Source organism: Corythoichthys intestinalis, chromosome 16, assembly GCF_030265065.1.
Source record: "Corythoichthys intestinalis isolate RoL2023-P3 chromosome 16, ASM3026506v1, whole genome shotgun sequence".
In the NCBI taxonomy this organism is placed as follows: Eukaryota; Metazoa; Chordata; class Actinopteri; order Syngnathiformes; family Syngnathidae; genus Corythoichthys; species Corythoichthys intestinalis.
In genome coordinates this window covers 34,507,404-34,533,148 of record NC_080410.1, presented here as the reverse complement: position 1 = coordinate 34,533,148, position 25,745 = coordinate 34,507,404, and the positions used below count along the sequence as shown (strand labels likewise).

The 25,745-nt window shown below is 39.7% G+C and overlaps 2 protein-coding genes across 8 annotated transcripts in view; one reads left to right on the top strand and one right to left on the bottom strand.

Annotated features, from left to right (window-relative positions):
• The window catches only part of si:dkeyp-72e1.9 (syntaxin-binding protein 4), a 105,782-nt gene extending 100,838 nt beyond the window's left edge, over window positions 1–4,944 (top strand). For all 5 annotated transcript variants that reach the window (XM_057817888.1, XM_057817890.1, XM_057817889.1 and 2 more), the window contains one exon: window positions 2,309–4,944. Coding sequence is in view for 1 of the 5 variants with exons in the window: in XM_057817891.1 (XP_057673874.1) it covers window positions 2,309–2,355 (47 nt within the window). In the remaining 4 variants the exon portion in view is untranslated. The remainder of the gene's footprint in view (window positions 1–2,308) is intronic.
• rrn3 (RRN3 homolog, RNA polymerase I transcription factor) lies at window positions 222–25,630 on the bottom strand. Of its 3 annotated transcripts, none has more exons than XM_057817895.1 (18): window positions 25,497–25,591; window positions 25,251–25,413; window positions 25,101–25,157; window positions 24,939–25,028; window positions 20,202–20,331; window positions 20,071–20,130; window positions 19,775–19,838; window positions 19,334–19,403; window positions 18,798–18,896; window positions 17,965–18,060; window positions 14,793–14,922; window positions 14,552–14,682; window positions 10,466–10,596; window positions 10,204–10,391; window positions 7,971–8,079; window positions 5,970–6,122; window positions 5,786–5,870; window positions 222–5,684 (listed from the first exon to the last, which is right to left on the bottom strand). In XM_057817895.1, the coding sequence occupies exons 2-18, from the start codon at window positions 25,344–25,346 to the stop codon at window positions 5,547–5,549; spliced, it is 1,827 nt and encodes a 608-aa protein (XP_057673878.1). In that variant the 5' UTR covers window positions 25,347–25,413; window positions 25,497–25,591; the 3' UTR covers window positions 222–5,546. The 3 variants fall into 3 exon arrangements, with proteins under 3 accessions (XP_057673878.1, XP_057673877.1, XP_057673875.1); XM_057817894.1 differs by having other exon boundaries at window positions 223–5,684; window positions 25,535–25,630; XM_057817892.1 differs by having other exon boundaries at window positions 223–5,684; window positions 25,251–25,597.
• Between the last annotated feature and the right edge of the window lie 115 nt (window positions 25,631–25,745).

The following is a 25,745-nucleotide window of genomic DNA, read 5'->3' as shown; positions in this document are numbered from 1 at the left end:
AATTATGTAAAGCTGCATTGGTGTGTGGTTGAGAGCGCTACTTGTTCGAAAATATATTTGTTTAACCCAGCGTTGTTTTTGCCAGCCCTTTTAATTTTCGTCTTAGTTTTTTGGACAAAAATATTTGTCTTAGTAATATTTTATTCTTCTCAAAATGTTTTAGTCAACGAAAACACAAATTTCGTCTCGTTTTAGTTGACAATTACTCAAAACTTTTAGTCTCAACTAAAAAGTGTTAGTCTATGAATAAATAAATAAATGTTTCCAACAATTTCAAATGAACATTGTTAGACGAGCACATAATTGTTGAGTCTACAAGGACATCACCATCTTCGTGATAATACACACTCAGCAGGAAAACTACATAATTTTCAATTAAACTCACCTAGACGCCATGAACTGTATGTAAAAATCTTTCCAACAACTCACCACGCTAAATGCTCATGTGAACGCTATGCTAACATAGGGTGACCATATTTTGATTTGCAAAAAAGAGGACGTTCGGCCCTGCCTCCAGATACTTCAGTTTCACTCGAATTTCACTCAAAGATGCCTATATCACTTTAAATTTATTTAAAGTGTGCCTCCTCCGTCTGGATAGAAAAATTAGCCGTACAGTATATAACCAAAGACATAAATTCAAATTCTTAGAGATTACTCAACAGGCTTTATTATTCCCAAAAAAATAATCGAACCATAAAAACGCCCCAAAATACTGGAATTAACTATGATCAACAATAATATAATTTAAATGTAGTCCAGTCAATACACACACACAGTAGGCTATGTGCTGTTGGAGGCAGTCTTTCAGGTCCTCCGTGTGTTCGTTTTCAATTCGGGTGAGACGGCTAGACTGGATTACAGAATAAAGACTGGAGGCAAGAGATCATTACTGCGCAGTTTTAATTTCAGAAATTTCTGGGTGCATTCAGTTACAGACAAGCTGCATGGACAAAAATGCACACCAGCAAAGTTTTCAGTGGTCCTTATATACAGGTTTAGAGGTGTGTGGAAAATTTGGTGGTTAGTCCTCCTCTTGCAATTCTTGCAAAATAGGTCATAACCCTTGCTGCATGGGCAGTTATACATTGACACCTATAGAAACTAGACAGGCTGGATCTGGGATTTTCCGTGGTCATAAAAGTTCATGATTATCTGAAGCGAAACTATCACCCGTTTCTGTGCAAACCAACTCCATTCATGGTCATGTTTGTTAACTTTTAGCAAGCATATCGGAATGTTGCATTAGGCAAAATTCATACTGACTTCAATGCCAACTAAACATTTTTATAAATAATTTATATTTTATAGCAATCACAACAACTGTCATTGACAAATTGTTGTTCCTACCCAATTGTTACTCTCATTCGATGTTCTAGAATGCACGCAAACAATAACCAAAACAAACTGACAAACAATTCAACCAGCATTTTTTCCAAACCCAGCAGTTTAAAACTACATTTCCCACAATGCCTAGCGTGGCTTAACTCACTGACAGCTACCCTATTAGTATGCACCGGTAGCAGAGGTAAGATCAAACATTGCTATAAAAGTTTACAATCATCGGCAGCGCAACGATGCGACACCAAACGGGATTTTACAGATCAGTACAAAGCTCAGACAGAAGCCGAAAAGTAAGTTTAACAAGTGTACATACTGATAGCATGTGAGCTCCTGTCGTGACGAAGGTTTGTTTGTAAATGAGAATTGACGGTTGACGCCATGATAAAGCCAGTCTGTGACTGTTCCCGCATGCGCAAATTTGTATCCAAAGTAGAATAAAGGTGTTTTTGTCTTAATTACTATTTTTGGTACATGAGCATTTGATTATATACGTATTGATCGTTATAAAAGTCTTAACTGGGCAGGCTCTCTGGGAATATCACAGGCAGCACTGTACCGTAGTATTCTGTGCAAAGGGTCAGTCAATTTCAACACACGCCAATTGGTCCAGTGCAAAATAATGAAAACCGGACATTTTCATGAATTTAAAAACCCTGTCGGACGCACCGGACCGGATGTGAAAAGTGGACAAGTCCGTGCAAAAGAGGAGGTTTGGTCACCCAATGCTAATGCTACAAGTTACATTTAGTGTGTGACGATCACTCAGCACAGCCCTTTAAAGGCTAAATCAATATGACATATCTAGGGGTGGCACATGAGTGACATGACCAAACACTGCTACGATGAGTGCTAACTACACATACGATCAGAAAATGTCACACATTGGGAACTTTTGAAGGAAACTATGGCCAATTTAATGGTACTTTGATCTAGCATGAAACTGAATGTTTTATCATGTGAACAGGGACAGAAGAGGAAGTGGCCCCAGATGTCAGCTCTCACGCCATGTGAATCACAACGCCGACCAAGGAAGAACTTTAATAGAATGAAGCCGATCAGACTCGACACAACTAGGACCGTCTGACACCTTTTCGAACTGGATGTCATTTCAGTTCCACAGGTCCTAGCGACGGATTGAACTCAACGATTTTAATGCCAAAGCTCTCGTGTGTGCATCCAGTTAAGACATCCTCAGTTTCCAGTGTGGCTTCTGCAAATGGACTAAACCAATACCTGATATTTCTCCCCTTTTATGGACTCTATCAGCTTCCTCAATGTTTAAATTGGAGGTTTCTGAACATTTTAATCTGAGAAAAATCAAATGATGCAACTTGAAATCCTTCCACTTTCATTTGTTAAACATCGGAATCGGGTAAAGAAAAAACTTTTTTTTTGGAAGTATTAACACACTGGCTGCCATTGACGGCAAAATGATCACTCATTCTATTGTTAAAGCTGAGAAGAGCACCAGAACGGAGGCTGAACTCAAGCTTCTTGCACAGGCCATATTCAATTGTATCATCATTTGCTGACAACCAATAAAAGCTGGGCAACCGTCAGCAGGTTTATATTCAAGACGTATCTACGCATGACCCCAGCACGCTGTTTTTGCAGACCCAATTCTTCCTGACCTATTTTTTTACTCTTTCAACAAATAACACATCCCATTGCATGTAAAGGACAATCTAAATCCACAAGTCTCCGTATTAACTCGCCACCATCTGTTTCTTCAGTCGAGATTTTTATGAACTGCTAAGAAAGTAGTAAGTGATCCTTTAACCTCCATTGTTGGACTTCTTTTTGGTAGTTTCAGCTGAATCAGAACAAGATTTCATTGTGGGACAAAAGACCACTCTGACTGTTGATTGTTCAGTCACCATCTCTGGATGTTGATAGGGCTGTTGGTGTACAGGAAAGAAATCACCGCTGTAGCTCCTGTTGTGTATTCTTGTTACTAGTCAAGAGTGTAAGCAGCCATCATCATGGTTATGGATAAAGGTTGACCGATATGTTGGGCCAATTTTTTCAAGATCGGTCAATATAATAGGATAACTGTTATGGTCACAGTTTGGGTGATCTTTGTTCATTTTCATTTTGCACCACCTAGTGGTCAGTGTTACAAAAGGACATAGCAGAACAAAAAATTGCAGGTAGTCCCCAGGTTACGAGTCTTACGACGTAGCCGACTTTCGCGATTTCCACTTTACGGCACCGGAATCTCGTCCGCCATTCTGTCTCGTTTTTTTTTTCCTAAAGCCTGAATAGTCATTGAATATAAAGGCATCTAACACAATGTACCTCACAGTATCTTATTAACTCATTCGCTCCCGGCCATTTTACTGGATTTTGACCGAGTTTGCAAGGCCCACAGAAAATTCTGTTCTATTGCTATATGAACATGGAACCCACCTGAAGAAAGATTACTCTTCTTTCAGCAGAAAAAAAGTTCACATCTTTTTCTATTCTTTAGAAATCAGCATTAGAAAATAGCTTAGTTTGAGCAATTTTCCAATTTCTGATGAAAAAAAACGGAGAAAATGAGCTTTTTGTAAACGCAAAAATTTCTAACATTGACTTTAACACGGCTATTTTTTTTGCTTCAGTTACATCCCAAACATCTGAATGTTTTCCTTTTACAAAATAACATGAACAACCAGCCAAATAGAGCTTTTGATAGCAAAGTAACAATTTATTCACACTTACCTGAGAGATGACGTTTGGTGGCTGCAACAGCGGTTGAACTTTTCCCTCATTGCCGATTGTCTTGTAAAGATGGATTTTTTTTGTGGTGGTGACCACTGTCTCGTTCGCCTGGGGAACTTGTGTTCCTGGGAGGGGGGGGGACTGGTTTGGCCGTGCACGTTTTCGTGCAGGACACTCGAGCGTGCAGGGGACCTGAGCAGCAAGCCTGCGGAGGGGCTCAGCTAACTTACTAGCACGGTCACAATAAAGTCGTACTGGTTGAATCGGATTGGGGGGGTCTTACCAAATGCGCTACTGCCCCCCAGTGGCCAGTTTTATTGCTTTAAAATAGGTTTTGAGGCTTGTTTTTTGTTTCGAAGATAGATCGAGAGCTATAGATGCTTCTTGTAAAAATAAAAAAAATAAAAAACGCAAAAGACGTATGAATACGTTTTTGGGACAATGAAGCATTTAAAAATAGAACGTATTTATACGTTTCTGGGAGCAAATGAGTATGACAAATAATACATGTTTTTGGACAGTTATTTTGAAATTTTGGGGGGGATTAACTGTGGTACTTAAAAGGTTAATTCTGACTTGCGCAGAAATTAAGGTTACATCGCCAGCCTAGGAATGTAACCCGGGGACTACCTGTAACTTCTAATACATTTATATAATGCGTTTCCATTGCCTTTCATAATCGTGCTTTCAAAGTATATTGGCCTCAGATGTCAGCTGATTTTTTTTTTTTTTTTTTTTAAATCGGTATTAGCTTTTAAAAACATATCGGTCAACCTCTAGCTATGTATATTTTTATGAACAATGCATATATTGTAAAAACACTATCATTTAACCAGACTTTGTTGTGGCCTCATATTCTCTTACAGTTTTATAATAAAGGAATGACTGGTCGTTGAACTGTAGCATTTTTCAAATGTAGTCTACTCCTCAAAGTAACATCTTTGTTTAGTTTTTTAACACTGGCGGTCGCCTGAATTTGACCCAGGCAGCATACGATCGATTCTCACTCATTGGCGGTGTGATTGGTTGCGTCCTGTGTACGGTGTAATCCGCTTTTTGCCCAAAGTCAGCTGGGATAGGCTCAAGCAAGAAGAGGCAGTGTTGGAAATATCTTTTCTTAAACCTAATTTCTTTAGTTCTTGAGGAGCATTCGTGGGGAGACATTTGTCAAACATTGTATAACAAAGCAGTTTTTAAAACATCAAATCAACAAACACGTACAATGTCAAACATAATATGAAATGTTTCCCCAGGAGATTTTTCCTTACTTAACCAATATTGTACCTGTACAAATGCCTGTAGAGTTCATGAAAACCTAGAATACTTCATGGAAGCATACTCTTTTGGCGTTAACTTGAAGGAAACGTGCATGAAAGGGTGAATTCCCACACCATTTTAAAAAAAGTGCCAAAATGTTTATCCGGGTGTCTTGACTGCAGTATCACGTAAATAATATTGGTATCGACTGAGCGATTCAACCGAGAGTACCAGTCGGGGCACTAACAATGTCTCTGGAAGGTGACGGGGGGTGAGCCGACACTGGGGTTCGAGTCAAAAGAGCTGGGTGTCATTCCGACGATTCCGTCAACTTGGGTGGTCTCCCCGCAAAGGAAATCATAATCATCTTCTTTCGAGCCCTGATAAGACAACAGTAGTGATGGTGTTAATTGTAATGACACGCTACATTTTTGTATTTTGTCAAGCTTCACGAGCATCTTGATCTCAAACCCATCAATACCTGTGGGAGAGTTTTAGTGGAGACCACCTCCGAGTCTGCTGGCTCCTCCCACACCTGATAGAGGGGCTCTATGAGCGGACCAGACCTGTGCATGAAACAAATTATTTAATTTCAGTCTTAATGATTACAACAGCAGCTCATCCGCAAAGTGACATCCCCACTGCTGTGGTGCGCCGCCGTCTACCTTTTCAACATGTAGGGGTCATAAGGAAAGAAGCAATCCAGTGGGTTGGTGTTGGTGCTGACACAGTCGCCTCCCGCAGAGCTGCGCACCACAAGTAGATTGTGACGGTTGTTCCTCTCTATGATGGTGTAGCAGAACACTATCTGATATTTCCTGAAACAACAGCAACACTGTAAAAATGCGTACTGTTGCATACATGCATAATGTTTGTGCATGAAATATCTCATGATTCATGAGTCTTTTCGGATTTTTTTTTTTTTTTTTTAAATGGAGGTTGCTCCTAATGATGTGTTTACTGGCTATCTGTTGCAGGTCCATGAAGAAGAAGAACAACAACAAAATATATCTCATTGTTAATTGAGTTGAACATGTACGATGCCCAAACATCGGCAAAAATGTCAATTGTTGTTTTCCAAAGTAAAAGATTTTTGTTCATGTCCTACATTGACTTAAAGGGTATGAAAACGCAAAGGGGGTGTGAGACATCAATAGAACCGTTATGTGCCAACATAACAAATATTGATAAAGTTAACAAAAAAATCAATCACATTACTGAGCAATTTTTGAAAATAGATCGAAAATGACGAACATTTCCGAAAGTGTTCCGGAAACAGCCGAATGGGGCGGCGACGTCACTATAAGTGAATGAAAGTCGAGGCGGAGCCATTGTTTTTTATTGACGAGAGAGTAGCGTTCGGGTTTGTTTGACCAAAACATCATTAAAATGGTTCAAAACGGCTGTGCTATGTGGTGTACAAATAGCTATTTATCGGAATGTAGTATCCATGAGTTCCCGAACGCGAAAAAAAGAGCTGGACTACGCAGACAATGGGTAAAGTTCGTCCGTGCAAAGAGGGCTAATTTTCCAGACTCAGCCTCCGGCACGGTTTTGCATGATGCGCATTTTCCACCTGAAAGCTTCTCGAACTATGGACAAGTGAAATCGGGTTTTGCTAAAAGATTGCTGCTCAAAGGAGATACGGTGCCCACCATACACGCACAGCCACCTAAATGTCCCAAGACACGAAGAAAGAGGACGAAGACTACCACTGATGTGACCACCTCACCATTCCATGCAAAGCAAAGGAGGGTAGTTGTTTAGCTGGAAATGGCCAGAGTGAGTACTCTTCTATAATAAAAAACATATCATATCCGATGTTTCATCAGTGTCATTGCTCCCCTCAATGACCGTTTCATTACGCTGCATTTGCATTCGTTTGGGCTCAAATTGGTAACCTAAAACACCAATTAAAGCTTCGTAACTCTCCTCGTCACCATTAGATGAACATTCATTACGTCCTTCTACGTCGGATTCGTTGCTGGAACTAGAAACGAAATTGTCTCCCATCATCGCCGCCATTCAGTATCAAAGCACTGAGCCTTTTTCTTGTTGAAGAAGCACCCCTCACTGTCAATTCTGAATTCTCTTTTATTGACAACGAGGGGTGTTTCTTCATGAGGGAACCTGGAATATGTGCAGAGCAGGATGAACACAATGCAACAGCATAAACAGCTCAAAACACCCCTAATTCTCCCCTCACTAGAAGGAATTATATTGATGCAGACAGCCGCTGCCCCCCTAGTGGCCGGTGGCACTCTCTTCACTTGTAATGACGTCACGCACACAATCTGCCAGATCTCGGGCGCCGGTCGTTTTAGCTTGAGTTTCAATCCAAATTTCTCTCATTTTCTTGTAATTACACGAAGTGGCATGATAGGAATACAAAAGGGATGCGTTTATGGATAAATGATGGAATATTAACATTTCCCTAGGGGTTGACATACCCTTTAACAAAAATATAATGAAGAAATCTGATATTTACAACTGAGAAGTTGTATATATGTTTTAATTTCAAGAATTTAGATGAGTATAAGGTGAAGAAGGTCCTAAACGTTTAATTGATTATCAAGATAGTTGTCGATTTATTTGCTCATCGATTAGGGTTATCAAAAAAATATATACATATTTTGCATAAACGGGTTAAGCATGATTCAGGTTACCTGGTGATGGCGGCAAACATGTTTGCAACGGCGGGGAGACACACTTTTAGCGGGTTCAGCTGACACATGACCACTCTCTCCAGGTTTAAACGCTGGAGGTACTCCAAGCCTTAAACATAGAAAGAAAAAGAAAAACACGCACTTGTGAAATGCAAAAAGGTACATTTAGATAGCAGTAACTCTCTGCCACCATCTTGTTGCCATAAGGAACTTTGTTGAAATGAGCCGAAGCATTTCATTTAGATTTGGGATGTCCTGATCCGATCACGCAGTTTTTCAGAGGATCGGAATCAGGTGAAAAGGATCGGGTTTTTAATTTTAAAAATCTATGTTTTTCTGCTTCATGTTTGTACAGCCTCTTACTCTCCCTCCTGCTGCTTTTCTTGGTCAGCAGGCGGCTGGAGTTCACTACTTCAAGTTAATGATGATTGGCAGGTTTGTAGCTTTGATCGGGCGAGTGAAAGCTCTGTAGCTCGACTATCAAAGGCACAAATGTGTTCATTATCATTTAGTCAATCTTCGTTGTCTAGAGGCTGTTCTCGGCAGCATGAGTGTCAAAGCGTGGGTGAATTTGACTGGGCTCACTCATATAAATTACATGAATGTTATGGAAAGTGATTATAAGTATTGCGTTAAAGGTGATGCAATAAAAAATGTGGGTACGTTTACAGTTTGTGCTAGTGCACCTTTAGAAAAACAGTGCAACCAATGCAAAAAGTAAGGGGCAGTTTACATGGCGACTCTGCGACATGAAGACGCAATAACTGTGTTGTGGAGTGGCCTCCCGTTCGTATCGTGTCGGCGAAGACGGAAGCCAAAGACGCAAACCTTGGAATCCTGCCTCCAAAGTCGAAAAATTCGATTGGGGGGCATGAGGGGGGCTTGAACCGCATGCATATCAAAAGCTCGCACGGCGCGAGACCGCGCCGATAACGTCAGTACTCGTACACATCACATTGGGCATGCGCAGCGGTACTACCAAACATTAAAAACAGCAAATATGGCGGAATGTTGGCTTTTATTTACTGTTTTAATAATATTTTCCAATCAATATGTTGAATGTTTCCATTTTTGTGCCTTTTTGAACAAAAGAAAAATGCCATTGCTTGGAGTGGGCGGGCATGTTGTTTTCCAGGCTGAGGAGCTTGATGGGTCAAAGTGCATCATTCGCTGTCGCCTTGTAAATTTGCACTGCCCCCTAGGGCCTGGCATGAATACTACATCGTTTTCATGTGAAATTGAACATTGTTCAAATGGAGATGGACCCATATAAATGCAAATTTGACATTTTTCGTATTCTCGGAGAGTCACCATGTAAACAGCCCCTAGGTGTGGAGCCTTCGCAATATATATCGCAATTTTAATTTTTTCCAATATCATTCAGGCCTAATTTTTATACACATACTTTCTATACATACTTTTTTTTTACTTTTTAAGGGCTAAAATGTAAGTAAATAATCCAGAAATGCAATGGCATTGCCAAAACACACAAAAAATATATATGTTTTAAACAGTGGAAGAGGAAGTACTTTAAAGTACTGTACTGTAACATGTTTGGAACTTTTGTTCAAATAAAAACAAAACAAAAAAATGTATTTCTCGAAATCGGATCGGGACTGTATCGGCAGATTCCCAAATTCAGGTGACTCGGATGCAAAAATATACGATCGGGGCATCCCTAATTCAGATAAAATAGTGCTTTGCTGCCTTCTTGTGGCCTAAACAGGATATTTTCAGGGCTTGTTCTTAAATCTCCACTAAAAGTAGTTGAACAATTTGTCATTTTGACTGAGCGTGTGTATATTTCTCATCTTCTACATCGAACGTCATAGACATTCTTTAAATTGTCAATGGCACTAAATGTATTTAGGATTACAAGAAACAAAACCTTGAAAAAAAAATAGTACAGTATGCTTTACAGCGTATATAAATCAAGAAAATCTCAACCAAGAAGATAGCCTCATTAATCACATTGGATGACTAACTTGATTATTTTTTGTAAAACAAAATAAGGTTGTAAACAAATTACTTTTGTTTAAAGAGATTTGTGATTTGTTTTCTTATGCTTTGCTGAAACCATTGTTGTACTAATAACCCATTTATATAAATGGCTATATTGTTAGCATAGCTTTCTTTAAGTTCAATATCAGAGGTATCGGATCGTGACTCAGTATCGGCCAATCCTCCAAATCAGGTACAGAAATATGTGATTGCGCCGTCCCAACATGTGTACCTTTCTTCATGTTGCCAGCCAGAATGGCCCCATGTCTGAAGATCAAAACGTAAAAGACAGCCTGACAGGCGGCGTAGAATGGTCCATGCAGGCTGACATCACAGTAGGCCTGCCGGTCTTTGCAGTCCTGGCTGTCAATATAACGCTGGATCCACGAGGTGAGCAAGTCGAGACACGCTCGTACTGTGCTGCAGAACAGAATGTGCAAATGGCTATCTTGAACTGTGTTCGTGCACGGAATCAAAATTGTGAAAAAGCTTACAGCACAGGGATAAACTTCGCTCTGGCGAGAAAGCTTCCCATGTACCCAGCAGCTGCTTGACGGAGAACAGCAGGCTGCGACGGACTCTGCAGAATCTTCCACAAGTGCTCCAGGAAAGCTTCAACTAGGGCCTGAACAAGACGCGCGGAATAACAAAAACACAATTAAAAATTAAACTTAGAAAATGTAGGACAGTTGAGAAGGGTTGTGACGTGATGGCATTACTTGGGAAACTGTATTTTTGCCCCTCTCCTTATTATATTTCCAAGGTATTGGATCAAGACTAGGCATGTGCCAGTATGAGATTCTGACAGGATGATAACCTTAAGCCAAAATATCACGGTCTCAGGGTATTGACATTACAGCTCCAAAATGTGTTACTAATTTGAGATATCTGGGTTTTAAAATTTTTTTACAAATAAATTAATTTAAAAGAAATTCCATTGAAAAGGATTTTTATTTTTCAAAACTTATTAGAACATTGGAACGTAAGTATAATGTTAAGTTAAAATGAAAAAATAAATAACAAATATTCTGAATAAAATTTTAAAAATGTAGTCCTTTAGGTGAGCCTAAACCCACAGCTCAAGATTATTACCATCAGATAGGGGGTGTAACGGTACACATAAATCTCGGTTTGGTACGTACCTCGGTTTTTAGGTCACGGTTCGGTTCATTTTTCGGTACAGTAAGAAAACAAAATATAAATGTGCTAGTTGTTTATTACACACCTTTGCGCTTTCAACAATAGGGTCATTAGCCTATACAAAGCTAGAATTCTGCTCAAAAAGTAGCGGGTATTTAAGGATAATCCAACAACAATTTGCCTTTCAGTCCCCGCCTATTGGTCAGCTTTCTTTCTGAAAGAAAGAAGAAAAAAGAAGTCCTGTGCTAAAGAGAAAAGCAATCCAAATTGGTGGATTTTCTGAAGTTTAAGCACCACACAGAAATTAATAAATTTAATTGTGTAAGCAGTAGAGGTGTGCATCGGCACTGCCCTCACGATTCGATTCGATTACGATTCGGAGGGCCACGATTCGATTCGATTCGATTCGATTAAGAGGGCCACGATTCGATTCGGTTCGATTCGGCAATGCATCACGATGCATTAAAGCCTGGGATGCATTAAAATGCTAAAGCAAAGCATATTTTTCGTGAATCATGAGGCAACACAAGCGGTCTGACATTAAACACCTTTTTATAGGCTCTTGTGTCATTCCTGGTTGTAGTTAAATGAAAATAGTAATATATATAAAAATAATAAAAACACGGGGGCGCACTGCGCATTCATTGCTGATAGACTTTAACGCCCGCGTTTCACTGCGTTCTCGCGGCGGCCACGTTGTCGCGCCGTTGACGTTTCTGGATTATACTGTCCTATTGTGTTGGTCCTCATTATAATAGAGAAGACGGAGTAAATATAACCTACACAAAGAAAATGTAACCCGATCGACTCACAGCCTTTAAAAGTAAGGGTTACATTACGTCAGAAACTCGTTCGGTACGCGTCCGTTCCGAACAGAGCACCATGTACCGAAATGGTTCGATACAAATACATGTACCGTTACACCCTTACCATCAGAACAAAAATAATTGAATTATTTTCCATAAAAAGCATGTGTAAATGACTCGTATCATGTTTACATTATACACACACTCTTTCTTAACATAGACAGTTGCCAGAGAAAAAAAACACACGTTTTACCAACGGTAGACACTAGAGGTGTGCATCGGCACTGCCCTCACGATTCGATTCGATTACGATTCGGAGGGCCACGATTCGATTCGATTCGATTCAGAGGGCCACGATTCGATTCGGCCATGCATCACGATGCATTAAAGCCTGGGATGCATTAAAATGCTAAACCAAAGCATATTTTTCGTGAATCATGAGGCAACACAAGCGGTCAGACATTAAACAACTTTTTATAGGCTCTTGTGTCATTCCTGGTTGTAGTCAAATGAAAATAGTAATATATATATAAAAAAATAAAATAAAAAAAAACATCACAGCATTTAATTAGTGCTTTGAATGAGACCAGGGCTTTCTTTTTTTTTTACACACACCGCATAAGTTTGGTCAAGTTTCCCACCAAGCTGCGTCACCAGTAGGTGGATGGCGAGATAGTGTAAAGCGCTTTGAGCGCCTTGAAAGGTGGAAAAGCGCTATATAAGTATAACACCAACACCAACCTCATAGAAGCCAAAATGTCTCCACATGCCTGCTTTCAATGTCTTTGGTGCGTCAATAATCTTTCGCACTCCCTCTTCTCTCTTGCTTCTCTCTGCTTTCTCGATTGGCACTGCGCAATTGCGCATGTCTGTGAGGTTACTCCCGTGAGGAAGCAAATTTGGGTTGCTCGTCCCCCCTGCATTTCTTGTACAATAGCTCCCTCTACAGGTAAACATGAGAATAATAATACAAATGGGGAAACCAAATCCATTGCATCACTGGAAGATTTTTGAACGGACTTATATATTTTAATATGTGCTGAATCGATTCGGCTTGTTGCCCGCATCGAATCGCATCGTCCATGGCCCGCATCGGGATGCATCGCCGAATCGATTATTGTTGACACCAGTAGTAGACACACTAAACACGCTGGAGTTAACTCTCGTAGCTGGTGGGAAATGTTCATGACAGTGTTAAATAGAGCTGGGAATCTTTGGGCACCTAACGATTCGATTACGATTACGATACAGAGGCTCCGATTCGATTATCAAACGATTATTGATGCACCCCCCTCCTTTTTTTTTTTTTTTTTTTAAATGTTTTGTACATTAATTCCAAAATTGTTCAAAAATACTTTCAGGCTAAACCAAACTACTATTTCAGTATCAAGTTAACATATAGCAGTAAACAAATATACAAAAATAACAGTAAATAAAAAACTCCAGTCACCATTCTGTATCAGCAGCTTTAAACTACATTCAATTAATTTAATGTTGTGAATCAACGGTTAAAGTTGTTAAAATTGCTCCCGTTTTTTCATAATTTCCCTTTTGTCTACTTTCGACATGTGAAAGTTTTAAAACTATTTTAAAGATAGATTCAAGTCAATATTTTACCGATTTAGGAGTACTTTAGATAAAAAGTTAATTAGGTTTGCTTGGAAGGTTCGCTACAACAGCCTTGCAGGGACGTGTACTGCTTTAAGATGGTGGCCATTTACTAACGCCCACATCTAGCTTTTTGTAGGTGTGCTGCTAACGCTACCGAATCCATAATGCATCTAGTCTTATATAAATGATATCTACCATAACATTATGCTACTTTGTAGCAGCTTTTCGGCAGCAGTCAGGTATGTTGTTGTGTTTTTTTATCTCGTGGCATGAGTTGAGCTAGAGCCGTGAGTTGAGCATTGGCATTACCCGAGGGGCCGGGTAATGAGAAGCATGATGTTTAGCTACTCTCGCTCCGTTCCTCATTGACCGCGCGGCGCACTGAGTGTGTTGTACTTCCGCTTTACTTGGCATATTTCAATAATCGGAATTTGGATGTTTGTGAATCGTTCTCGAATCTTCCACGGCCGAATCGTGAATAATCTAAGAATCGGAAATTTTGCACACCTCTAGTGTTAAATAAATGAATACGAAATCATATTGGAGGTATTGCCTCCTCGGCAGCCACCCTCCGCAAACATGTTTTACATGTCGGCTGGCCTGCCTCCTGTAAGCCGCTGCCGTCTAACTTTTCTGTAGTCAAAGTATTCCCATACGTTGTCTTCGATGGGGGGAAAAATTCAGGAGTTTTTCCTCCTCCAGCCATCGTATAGCACAGCTGATTCACTGACACTGAGCAACAACTGGAAGCCTTACAGCTGCGAGGGATTTCTCCCTGCATTTTTGGGACATTAAAAAATAGCTAATACCGTCAGGACGGTATGACGGAAAATTTTTGCCGTTTTGAAACCGTGACATTTTCATACCATGGTACACCTTGAAACCGGTAATCGGCACATGTCTAATCAGGACTCGGGATTGGTAGATCATCAAAATCAGGTGGCTCTGACTCAATGTTCAAAAATATGTGAAAGGACAACCTTAGTTGCAATAAATTTTGGAGTAGAAAATGAGAAGACTCACCAGTCTGAAGCTGCACAGGTAAAAAACAATATACTGGACATGGCACAACGCATGTGTAGGCAAGATGAGCTTGTCAAACACATTCAGCATGTCCCGATACAGTTCCTTTGTCCTTTCTGTGTGAAGTGTACCTGCGAGAAAGAACAAGAGGATGCAAATATACAAGTAAAACAACTAAGGAATTGGCAAAATGGCCAAGATCAGATTGTATTGACAATACAATAGTTACAAAATGAGCTACCGTTGACATGGCAGACATCTTTGATGTACGCCAACAACACGGTCATGAGTGAATCAAGCCTCTCAGCCACGGGATGGGCTGTGACTCCCAAACAGGAGGGTCTGTCTGGATTTGTCATCAGGTCCTCATCCTGACAAAAAAGCATGCACACACCAGAAAAGGGGATAAATGTTACCCTAAAAGTGACCTTGCAAGTGCTTTGTTTTAGTACTGCAACGATTAATTGATTAACTTGAGTATTCGATCAGAAAAAAAAGCTCTGAATCAAATTTTTCTGCTTCGATGATTCTTTTAATCCGGGGGTCGGCAACTCGTGTTTTGACAGTCGCATGCGGCTATTTAGCGCCCCCTTAGTGGGACCTGGAGCGTTTCAAAAATGTTTGAAAATGGAAATAAGATGGGGAAGGGAAATATATTTTTGTTTGAACGTGGTTCCTGTAGGAGGACAAACATTACACAAACAATCTTAACGTTTTCCAATGCTGTAAAAATGTGTAGAATAAATATTAGATTTCAACATTTCTGTCAACAAAGATTTACATCATAGCCTGCGACGCACGTTTCTATCAACAGGGCAAACAAACCAGCAGCTATATGAGGGGACATGGATTGCAAAGAGTAAAAGACAAAAAAAACTTTGGAGAATAAAGGATTCAACATTTCTCGGGTGGAATCAATTGCATTCATTGCCAATGCTGAAGGATTTTCTGAATGTTTGCTCTGTAGCGAGAAGTTGTCAAATCACAAAAGCAGTAATGTGGAAAGACACTTGCAGGGAAGGCATACTACTTTTTGCGGCCGAGTACCCAGTAAGTGCGATTGCATTACTTCTGGGGAAATTATGGGAGTGCAAAAATACATTTAAAAAGTGGATTGCATCTCCAAACTCCACTACTGCTTCAAGGGTAAACCAAAATCAAGGACATTAACTCAGCGCAGCATAATGTGTGATGAGTCGTGTGACTAGGCCTGTCGCGATAACAAATTTTAGTGTGCGATAATTATTCTCATAAATTATTGCGATATGCGGATATTATTGCGCCCCCCCCCAATTTTTTTTTTTTACCAATTTACAATAACACAGTGCGAATACAGTATATATTAATAGATCAAGTACACCCATTTAAACACGATAAATATTTACTCTTAAATTCAAATATACTTTTTAAGAAATCACAACTAAAAACAATAGACCCTGCCTCTTAAGTAAAAAACAACAATATTGATACCGCACAGAAACACAGAATAAATAAAATGTGTTAAAAAATTGCACTTAATAACTTAAGCATTTAGGAAAATGAAAACATTTCCCGGCATAGCTTCTGCTATGGTGTTCCATAGGAATGCAACACTACAGTTAAGTCATGGTTCGGTACGAATTTTGATACGGGGGACACGATTTTTGAGCCGATTCAATACATTTAATGCTCTGTAAAAAAAAATTTTTTTTAATTGTATTTTTTGTTTCTTTTTTTTTTTTCTTTCTTTTTTCTAACGAGCAAAAATTAAATTGCCATCATATAAACATGCATTTTAGTGCATAACATTTACGTGCTTACTTCTTACTGATATGAAAAAAAATTGTATAAATGTGCTGAGAACAATCTTTACTGTTTGTAAAGTGAGGCAGGGCACACCGTTGATTGCTACAGCTCTCTTAGCAGCTAGGTTTACTACATGAGCAAGACATCCTATTTATGGTCCGAATCCATCTGTGTCACGTACTGAATTAACAATATTTGCAACATTATCTATAGTCACTGGTATGGATTGATTTGGCCTTCTTAACCTCATGTGACAAATGACAGTTTAGAATTCATCGATGTAGTATATGGACTACATGTCCCATAATCACTCTGGGCTCACGCAGCCAATGGCATGGACCGTAGCACATCTAGTTTGCCATTTCATGATATCTAGTGTGTGCGCGCAAGCATATGACGGCTTTCATAAACAGGACGAGTTTGAAGCACAGCGCTCTTAATTTCATTCAGCTGTTCGTTGTCAAAGTGAGGTTATTCGTAGCAGCCAAGTCGGTAACAATGTTTTGGCGGACTTCGTTGTAAATATCCAGCGTTGTGCCGAAAATAGCCGCCCCACGTGAAATGTCACTCCTGACGGGAGCGCCCACACGTCAACAACACCGGCGCGCCATAGATGGTCCACAGTCACTCCGGAGCACTGACGCGGCCGGTATACGTTGAACAATAGGATATAATGGGAACGATTGGCTCTGGCGCTAGTTTTTGCCGGACCTGGAACGAAGATGCATTTTGCGCAGTTGGTAACGAACTTTTAACAGCACGTCTGCCGCACGCACGCACACACGTGCACGTGAGGCGATAAATCGCATCGGAAAAATTACCGCCTTCATTTTTATATATCGCGCGATAAATGGAATTATTGCATATAGCGACAGGCTTACGTGTGACGTGATCGATATTGAACACCCATCGCTTTTATGCAGGTACATGAACTCCGATTATATACTTTAACTTTTCAAAAGGGTGCTGATCATTTGATTCAGGTGTGTTCAAGGAGGGAGACATGGAAAACAAGCTGGATAGGGGCTCTCAAGGACCTGACTTGGGCACCCCTGATTTATGTGGATAAACTGCCCTCTAGTGACAACAGTGAATATGACATAACTCTTCTAAATATGGGTGAATGCAGCTGCTCCCGAAGGTAAACATAAGGTTCTCAGTTTTTGTTTGAGCTCATAAGTTTATGTATTTGTAATTTAGTTTATTTAGCAGGTTTTTGTGGGGAAAATGTGTTTGAACGATTTGTTAAGAGCATTGTAATAAAAAAAAAAACATTAAAAGCATTTTAAAGCATTTAAACTAGTGGACTTTTGCTATGCAAGTTAGGTAACTGTTCTTTTGTTGGACTTCGTTTTTTTTTTTTTTACTGTTTGAGGCAAAGGTCAGATATTTCAATTTATTTTTTAAATGCATTTATTGCTCTTGTGAAATTTACCCAAAAAAACATGTTTTATCCAATTACTCGATTACCAAAATAGTGGATAGCTGTAGCCCTAGATTGCGTGATAAGCCCGATTTCCGATCACATGATCGGGACATACATAGTATTTTATATTCTATCTAGTGTAGTCTGGTATCGTGCTTATTTTGGGTAAGAGAGATGGTGGCTGGGGAAGTTGTTTACGTACCATGTCAAAGAGGGCCTCTTCAGTAGAGCTATCTGCCCGCTGGCTTTGTAATGCATTCTCTTCGGCCTCTTCAATGTCTGCGCGAGATGCACTCACCTAAAACAAGGTAAGGGTGTGAAATTACAGTATAGGCAATCAATATATCGCGCTACTTTGTATTTCAAAAGGTTATGAAATGCCAAGAATCGATGTAGCGTTTACAAAAGATGTCACTGATTAGTAAAAGAACCAACAGGTTGCTAGCAATGTTTTCCACTAGACCAAAAAATTCCAATCGAATATTGGCTATGTTAGCTCATGGGCCGCCATTGATGGTGCTAGACGTCCAAACCATTTTGACAGGGAAGGGCAAATGAACGAACCTAGGTCGACTATTGCGCCAAAAAATGAGCATTCACGGCCAGTCTTCCCAGTTTAAATGATTTTGACGTCTATCGCAGCCAATGGTATGCCATTAGTTAAATACTGTACTGTACTATGAAAAGTAAAATCAAGTTTAGTTACTTGGGGCCGTGACCAGAGTACATTTCTGTTTTTATCCATTTTAATTTAATTGACTTACCTTTTACTGACATTGCAATATTATATAAATTATAGGTATATAAAAATAATATTGAAAAATACATTCATTCAGTCATTACTAATTAAAAACTATCATTATAATTGCTAATATTTAGGGTTTATACTGAAATAACAGACACGGCACTTTCAAGGGTCAGAAGTTCTAAATGTCGATCGATTCAGATTAATTTTCAAATAATTTCAAAACACTCGTGCCAAGTACAGCTTTAGCAAAGGTTGGTAGAGTTTTGTGGGGTGGGGGGTGGCCTTACATCCAGTTTTAGCATCTGTCCGATGATGATTTCCAGCACGTCTCTTCGAATAGTTGGTATGTATACAGTTACTCTCAGGAGGTTGTGGACGTAACACTCCTGCAGAGAGAAGCAAACACTCCGTAAAATGTAGACTTTGGAAGGTTAGTTGGTTGAGGGATGCTAGCATGCCTTTTGACAACTGTTGAAGTTCCCATGAATAAGACAGTAACCACCCAGGACTCAGCTCAGCGGAGCAAAACCATCACTCGTACCCTGCATCTCAATTGTCTGGCTGCTTCCATTCATTGTGTTTTACAAAAATACAATAAACAGCACAGCAAAAATTATATTTCCTTGTGGTCTTTGTATGATCAGAATTTTTTTTTAAATGTATAGTCGTTCAGTTGACCCATTTGTTCACCAACCTGTTCTGTAAAGTTAACAGAGTTTACCACAATATACAATATGATGTTTACATTCCCAAAAGATGACTAGATTCTGTAACTGTGTAGTGTGTGTTCTGTAACTGTGTAGTGTGTGTTTCGATTTCTTACCAGGATTCTGGAGGACTGTTGAACAAAAGGAAAGCTGTCTTGCAAAATGGGCACCAGAAAATGACTTGTGCTGAAATAAGGAATAGCAAAACATTAAGCAGTTAAACGGACAAATTGAACCCTTTCATGGAAAGCGGTCACAACAGTGGACAATTTTGTTGACACTTAAGAACTTTTTTAAAAACAAAAAAAAAAAAAAAAAAAAAAAATTATTCGCTCCTACTAGTCAAAATGGATAGGGAGATAATCCCATCAATAGCAGCTAATGAGTTAAATGGGTGTCCTTTAAGGGTTAATTTGTTGTTGTTTTTCCCAAAAATCAGAATTTATGCATGCAAGTGTTAAGCTTTCAATATGACTTCAAGTTTAATTAACATAGACTAATAAGGATAGATACTGTATGAACATGGACACAGCAGCAAAATAAATTAAATCACTCACGATGGGACATATCTGGTGATGAGCTGCAAGGCCTGATGACACAGGTTGAATTTTCTGGGAAGATCTGAACATGTGATTGTAAAACACACAGTTGAAATTAAGGTTTGATTTAAAATTATTTAAGTATGGTTGATAAACCCTAATGCTGTGTTCAAAGCAATTGACGCAATCTGGCATGAATAACTGTATGCCCTCTGTATCGAATACATTGGTCCAATTGAGAAAAAACATGTTTAACCATTTCTCAAGAGACAGAACTACAAATTTGATTTTAAGTATAAGGAAGGACCACATACTTTCGTCTTCATCATCTGTATCAGACAAATCAACTCCTTCTTCACAGACGGTTACTTTTGCTAGAAACAAACACACACATTATCCCCATATCAAACAGGTAATATTGAACGAACTGTGACAAGAAACCTACTTGGTAGAAAGTGGGAGACAACCATTTTGAGACATGCACAGAGGAAGACAGTCTGCGCCGACACAAGGTTGCTAAGGAAAGCCATGTACTCATCCACCACTGCCTGGCTCCGACCCAACCATGGAAGCTTCTGCAAAATCCACATACAAAAGAAGAGTTACAGTGCATGGTAAGGAGTGAATCCCTCTGGATACCTTTGCGATACAAGGCTCACGATAACGATTATCTCACAATATGGCAAAGAGTGACACCTTTTAAAAATGACTCATCGATTCTTGGCGGGAGTATCGATAAGGAACTGGTATAAAAAGTAGAGATCTCCCGATCCGATATTTGGATCGGATCGGACGCCGATATGGGCAAAAAAATGCGCATCGGTATCGGATTGGCCGACACGGAAAAATTCCGATCCAGACTTCCGATCCAGTTTTTTTTTTCCAAGTCCGGTCCGGGTTTTACAGCGCACCGACTTACATAATCCATTCCAGTTTTTGCTTCAGTTTCCCTGAAATCCGGTCTGTATTTTACGGCACACCTTCAACACACTACATTACCGTCTCCCAATTTACCGAGAGACTTTATCGGTAAAAATGTCAGCTGTGTGGGATCATTTCACCTTAAAGGATGACAAAGACGAAGAGGCAGAGTGCACCATATGCCACAATAAAGTCAAGCATGGTGGTAAAGCTGTAAGAAGTTTTAATACAACCAACCTAATCAAGCATTTAGCGTAATACCACCACAAACAATATAAGGCGTATGCTGAGAAAACCGAAGACAAAAAGAAAGGTCCTACACAACTGACACTGGCAAAAACTTTTGCCATGCGTGACAAACTGGCACCCGACAGTCCCAAAGCCCAGGGAATAACAAGAGTCATTGCCGAAGAATTCATCCTGGATGACGAGCCATTATCTCTCGTGAGTAAAGACGCACCATCCAACACTTAGAACCACGGTACAACATGCCCAGCCATCATTACATCCTTGAGTGATTCGGCCGTGGAAGATTCGAGAACGGTTCACAAACATCCAAATTCCGATTATTGAAATATGTCAAGTATAGCAGAACTAATACAAAGCGCGGTCTTCAGGACGCAATGAGAAACGGACCGCATTGCGTCCCGAGAGTAAACATCATTCTTGTCATAGATGCGGGTAATGCCAATGCTCAACTCACAGCTTTAGCTCAACTCATGCCACTGGATAAAAAACACAAGAATACCTGACTGTTGCTGACAGCCGCTACAAACTACGTCAACATCGTTTTACTGTAGATAATACATATCATATGTATATAAAACTAGATGCAAGATGACAGACTCGACGGCGTTTGCAACGAAGTATGGAAAACTAAACGGCCGCCATCTTAAACCAGGAGACTTCTCTAGTAGGCTGTTGTGAACCTTCCAAGCGAACCGAATTACCTTTTTATCTAAAATACTCCTAAATTGGCAAAATCTTGACTTGAATCTATCTTCAAAACAGTTTTAAAACTTTCACATGTCGAAAGTAGACAGAAGGCAAATTATAGAATAAGGGTAGCAATTTTAACAACAGTTGATTCGCAAAATTAAATGAATTGAATGTAGTTAAAAGCTGCTGATACAGAATTGGGACTTGACTTTTATTTACTGTTTTAAAATGTTAACTTGATACTGAAATACTCGTTTATTTAAACCTGAGAGGCTTTTTATACAATTATTGTAACTAATGCACAAAACATTAAAAGCATCTAATAGCTTTGGGGGGGGGGGGGGGGGGGGTTGTGGGATTTTCCACTGAGGTTGTTTGTGTGTTTTGCTTTTTTAAGACAGTTTACAATATTATTTGCACGTTTTACGGACTGACTATGCCATTTCTGTTTGTTATTTATACTGTTTTGTGTTTTTCATTGAATAAACAGGTCAGTTTCTTGTTTCCAACCATTGTGTGTTATTCAAACTCACCTAATTCAGCTGGCTAGTTGTTATCCAGACTACTAAAACTCTTTTCAACATGAGTCTGACAACTAAAGTCTCTCAACTAAGTAAGGAGGCTAAAAAACTTTAAACTTTAACACATGCTCAGATAGGCCGGTATCGGTATCGGCCGGTATCGGTATCGGATCGGAAGTGCAAAACAATATCGGTATTGGATCGGAAGTGCAAAAACCTGGATCAGGACATCCCTTATAAAAAGTATCACGATATATCACTTAGTGCTCATACACAGGAAGCATGGCCTATTATGAACTTATGTAGCTTAGTGAGATATTTCAAATTGAGGTATTGGAGAATGGCTACATTTTTACATGGACAGCATTTCTTTAATGCGATCAACATTTGGATTAAAATTATGATCGGATGCACTATTTTCACCGCTCAGGCATCACACTTGGGGTCGGAACAAATCATTTTGACATGTGCAGATTGATGAAATACTGTATTTTGGATATAGTAGTAGTAGTAGAAACCTGAGCAACAAAACATTGCTCCGTCCATTTCTACTTTACATGTTAGCATTATTTCACGTATTTTCCCGGTTTTCTACTGACATGTCGTTCAAAGACTAAGATATTTAAAGTGCCTGTGACACAAAAAAAAGCGTTTATTTCATATTACACGTGGTATTTTATGCTCCTGAATGAAATGGATCACTTGGATGTGTGAAGAAGCAATTGATATATTTATTCAATTTTTTTAATCCAGCGTTATGACAATGAGCAACTTCCGGCCACGGTCTCAGATTGAGGAAGAAGGCGAATGTGACCTTAACGGTAGACATCATCTTCACCATACAGTTAACTATAGTATGCAAAAAGGACTGCGGATCCAGCTGATTTTGCGGATTAATTTGTTCATTTTTCGCGTCACGCCAGCCCAATTTGCTGCAGGCTTTTGTTGCTGCACCAGGGAGAGTGGTGTAAGCCTTTCTGGGTTTTAAAAAGATCCTGTTCACCGCGAAGAATGGGCAAAACAAGTATGACAATGGAGTGACCATTGGACGGACGAGGAAGTGAGTAAGCTACTCGTTTTAAATCATGTCAAATACTGGGAATATGGCACATATTTTAATAAGGAGGTGGCTTGCATTTTGTGGATGACAATGCTCCCTCTGCACCGAGAAGACCCGATTGTATAGAGACTTCCACCTTTCCCTGCTTTCCTCGTGTGCCCACCGATAGAGCGCTCTCCTTGGCTTGGACCCGGGAAGCCCCCCGCTCTCGTCTGCGTTTCTCGGTTTTGTAGAGACTTTCACCCCTCTCAGCCCCCTTTGTGTGTCCGCCCATAGCATGAACTTTCGGCGTTAATTACCCTGCTGCATCCCCGGCGACGAGCAACGCCTGCCTGCCGGGGCTGCAGCAGGGGAACGACGACCCGAAACTTGCTCGCCGACAGGGGCTGGCGGATTTGGTGAAGAAAATCACCCCCGCCGCCGTCTGTGACATAAGTCGGGGTAGTATTGTGTGATTTTTCGTGTTCAAAAGGCGAGGAAGAGACTTGGAAGAGCCGCTCAGGTCATATTAGCTGGTAGCCTAGCTTTCACAATCCTCTTTTGTTTACACTTTCCTCCCGAGTCCCCACTGGGAAATGACATGAGTCTGTTTTCAGTCAAATTTTTCACACTTATAATATTTTGCTCTCAAACATTTTGTGGTGATGAATTTGCCCTCTTTTACATTCAGATGGACTCTCAATGTTATCCAAAGGTGCTTAATAAACAAGTTATATCATAAACATACACGTGCAACACGAAAATGGCGTAAATTAATGCTTAACGACACGGCGATGACATTAACAGTGAGAACGCAGTGTGCAGCTGTTGTTTGCAGCTAACACAGCAGGATGTGTCTGAGGAGAACTTTTCTACATATTCGTCCATAATCAAAAGTAAGTAAATGTTCCTATCTTTAAAGAAAGTTTGTCGTGTTTACTTTGGAATCGCTGCATTTGTGGCCATTTATAACATTACGCGCAAAGTTGCAATTTCTGATGGGGTGCAAAATTTGACAAAATACCGGACTAACTCCGGTGGTATAAAATACCGTTCAGGAGGTTTAAGAAGTCGGCAGTTTTTAACCATTACGCAGTAATTTAGCCCTGTCGTACTGAATAAATGCATTTTTAGTATTTCATATACCATTTAGCACAAGAATGTTATTTGTCATAACCATACAATTTATTTAGTAATCGGGGAAAAATACTTAGATACAAAGAACATTCTGTAAAAATATTGGAGTACAGAGAAAAAACAATGATGACATTTACAGTATGCTCTAGTCATCAGCCTCATGTTTGTTGTCGTTCTGAATCTTCCTCCTGTATGCCACACGCTTCCTCTGGATCAACAATATCATTTCAACCAGAATCGCTGAAAAACGCTTCTTCCTCCATTGGGCTGAATTCTTAAATCACTACTCCGTCAACGTCATCACCCAGATGGAGGTGCCAGAGCGCTATAACGACAGGCGGGGCTGTACTAATTTCTTGTCATCTGCGCTTTGCCAAATTATTGTATATAGTCGAATCGTCTCAAAATATGATTTTCATTCCAATAATAATGCTATTCAAGATTTTTTTAATGGTGTCACAGGCACTTTAATATCTCCAGCAACGTGTTCCCCTCTTGAATACAAATTGGTTTTTGATCGGATTACATGAAGTATTTTTATTCCGATCAGGCTTTTAGTCCGAATAAATGTGTCCATGTATTGTAGACGAAGCCGATGAGAATGCAATTAGTGTTTAGCACTGACCAAGATCGTATAGATGAGCTGTTCATGGTCTTTGGTGAGCTGAGTGACACAATTCCGCAACTCTTGGATCCATGTAATAATCTGTGTATCCTATGATGAGAAAGAACATAGTACTGGTGCCAATACCACAACAATAATCGCAGTGCTTCTCGATCACACTACCTTTATCTCAGGGTCAGCCAGCTGATGCTTCAACAGCTCATAATCACTCAAGTCTCCCTTCACGAAAGAGAGTTAATCATGCACGGATAATTTTACATCTAATAATACTGAATTCAATACGCAGCGGAATTGAATGATTTAACTACTCACCTGTTTATACTTGGCTAATGTTTCCACCACACTGCCGCCAAACCTGACCGTCTTTAAAGGAGGAGTGTTGAGAAAATCCCGACTTTCTATATCCATGCTTTCACGGTAAACGAGCTCTTCTTTTTGCTAGGTTAGCTTCTCAAAAAATGTAGTTTCACGTACACTGTAGAAAATAATGACGCGGTTGAATAATTCATGTCATAAAAAATTTTTGTAATTGTTTGAGTCATTATATTCAATACTGACGAGGGTTAGTAGTTTGAAAATTTATAAAAATAAACTACCACATGCGAAGTCTTCCATTTTACTCGGAGTGGCTCTTTCTTCTTCCGATATATTTAGCGTATCGAAAAATGCAATGCTCTTCGTTGGGGTCATCTAGTGGATTTGAAAGGCATAGCGTCTGTACAAAATGTCCTTCAGGACTACTAAGTAAAAACATTTTATGTTTAGAATGGTATATGATATTTACCCTTACAGGCACGAAATATGATT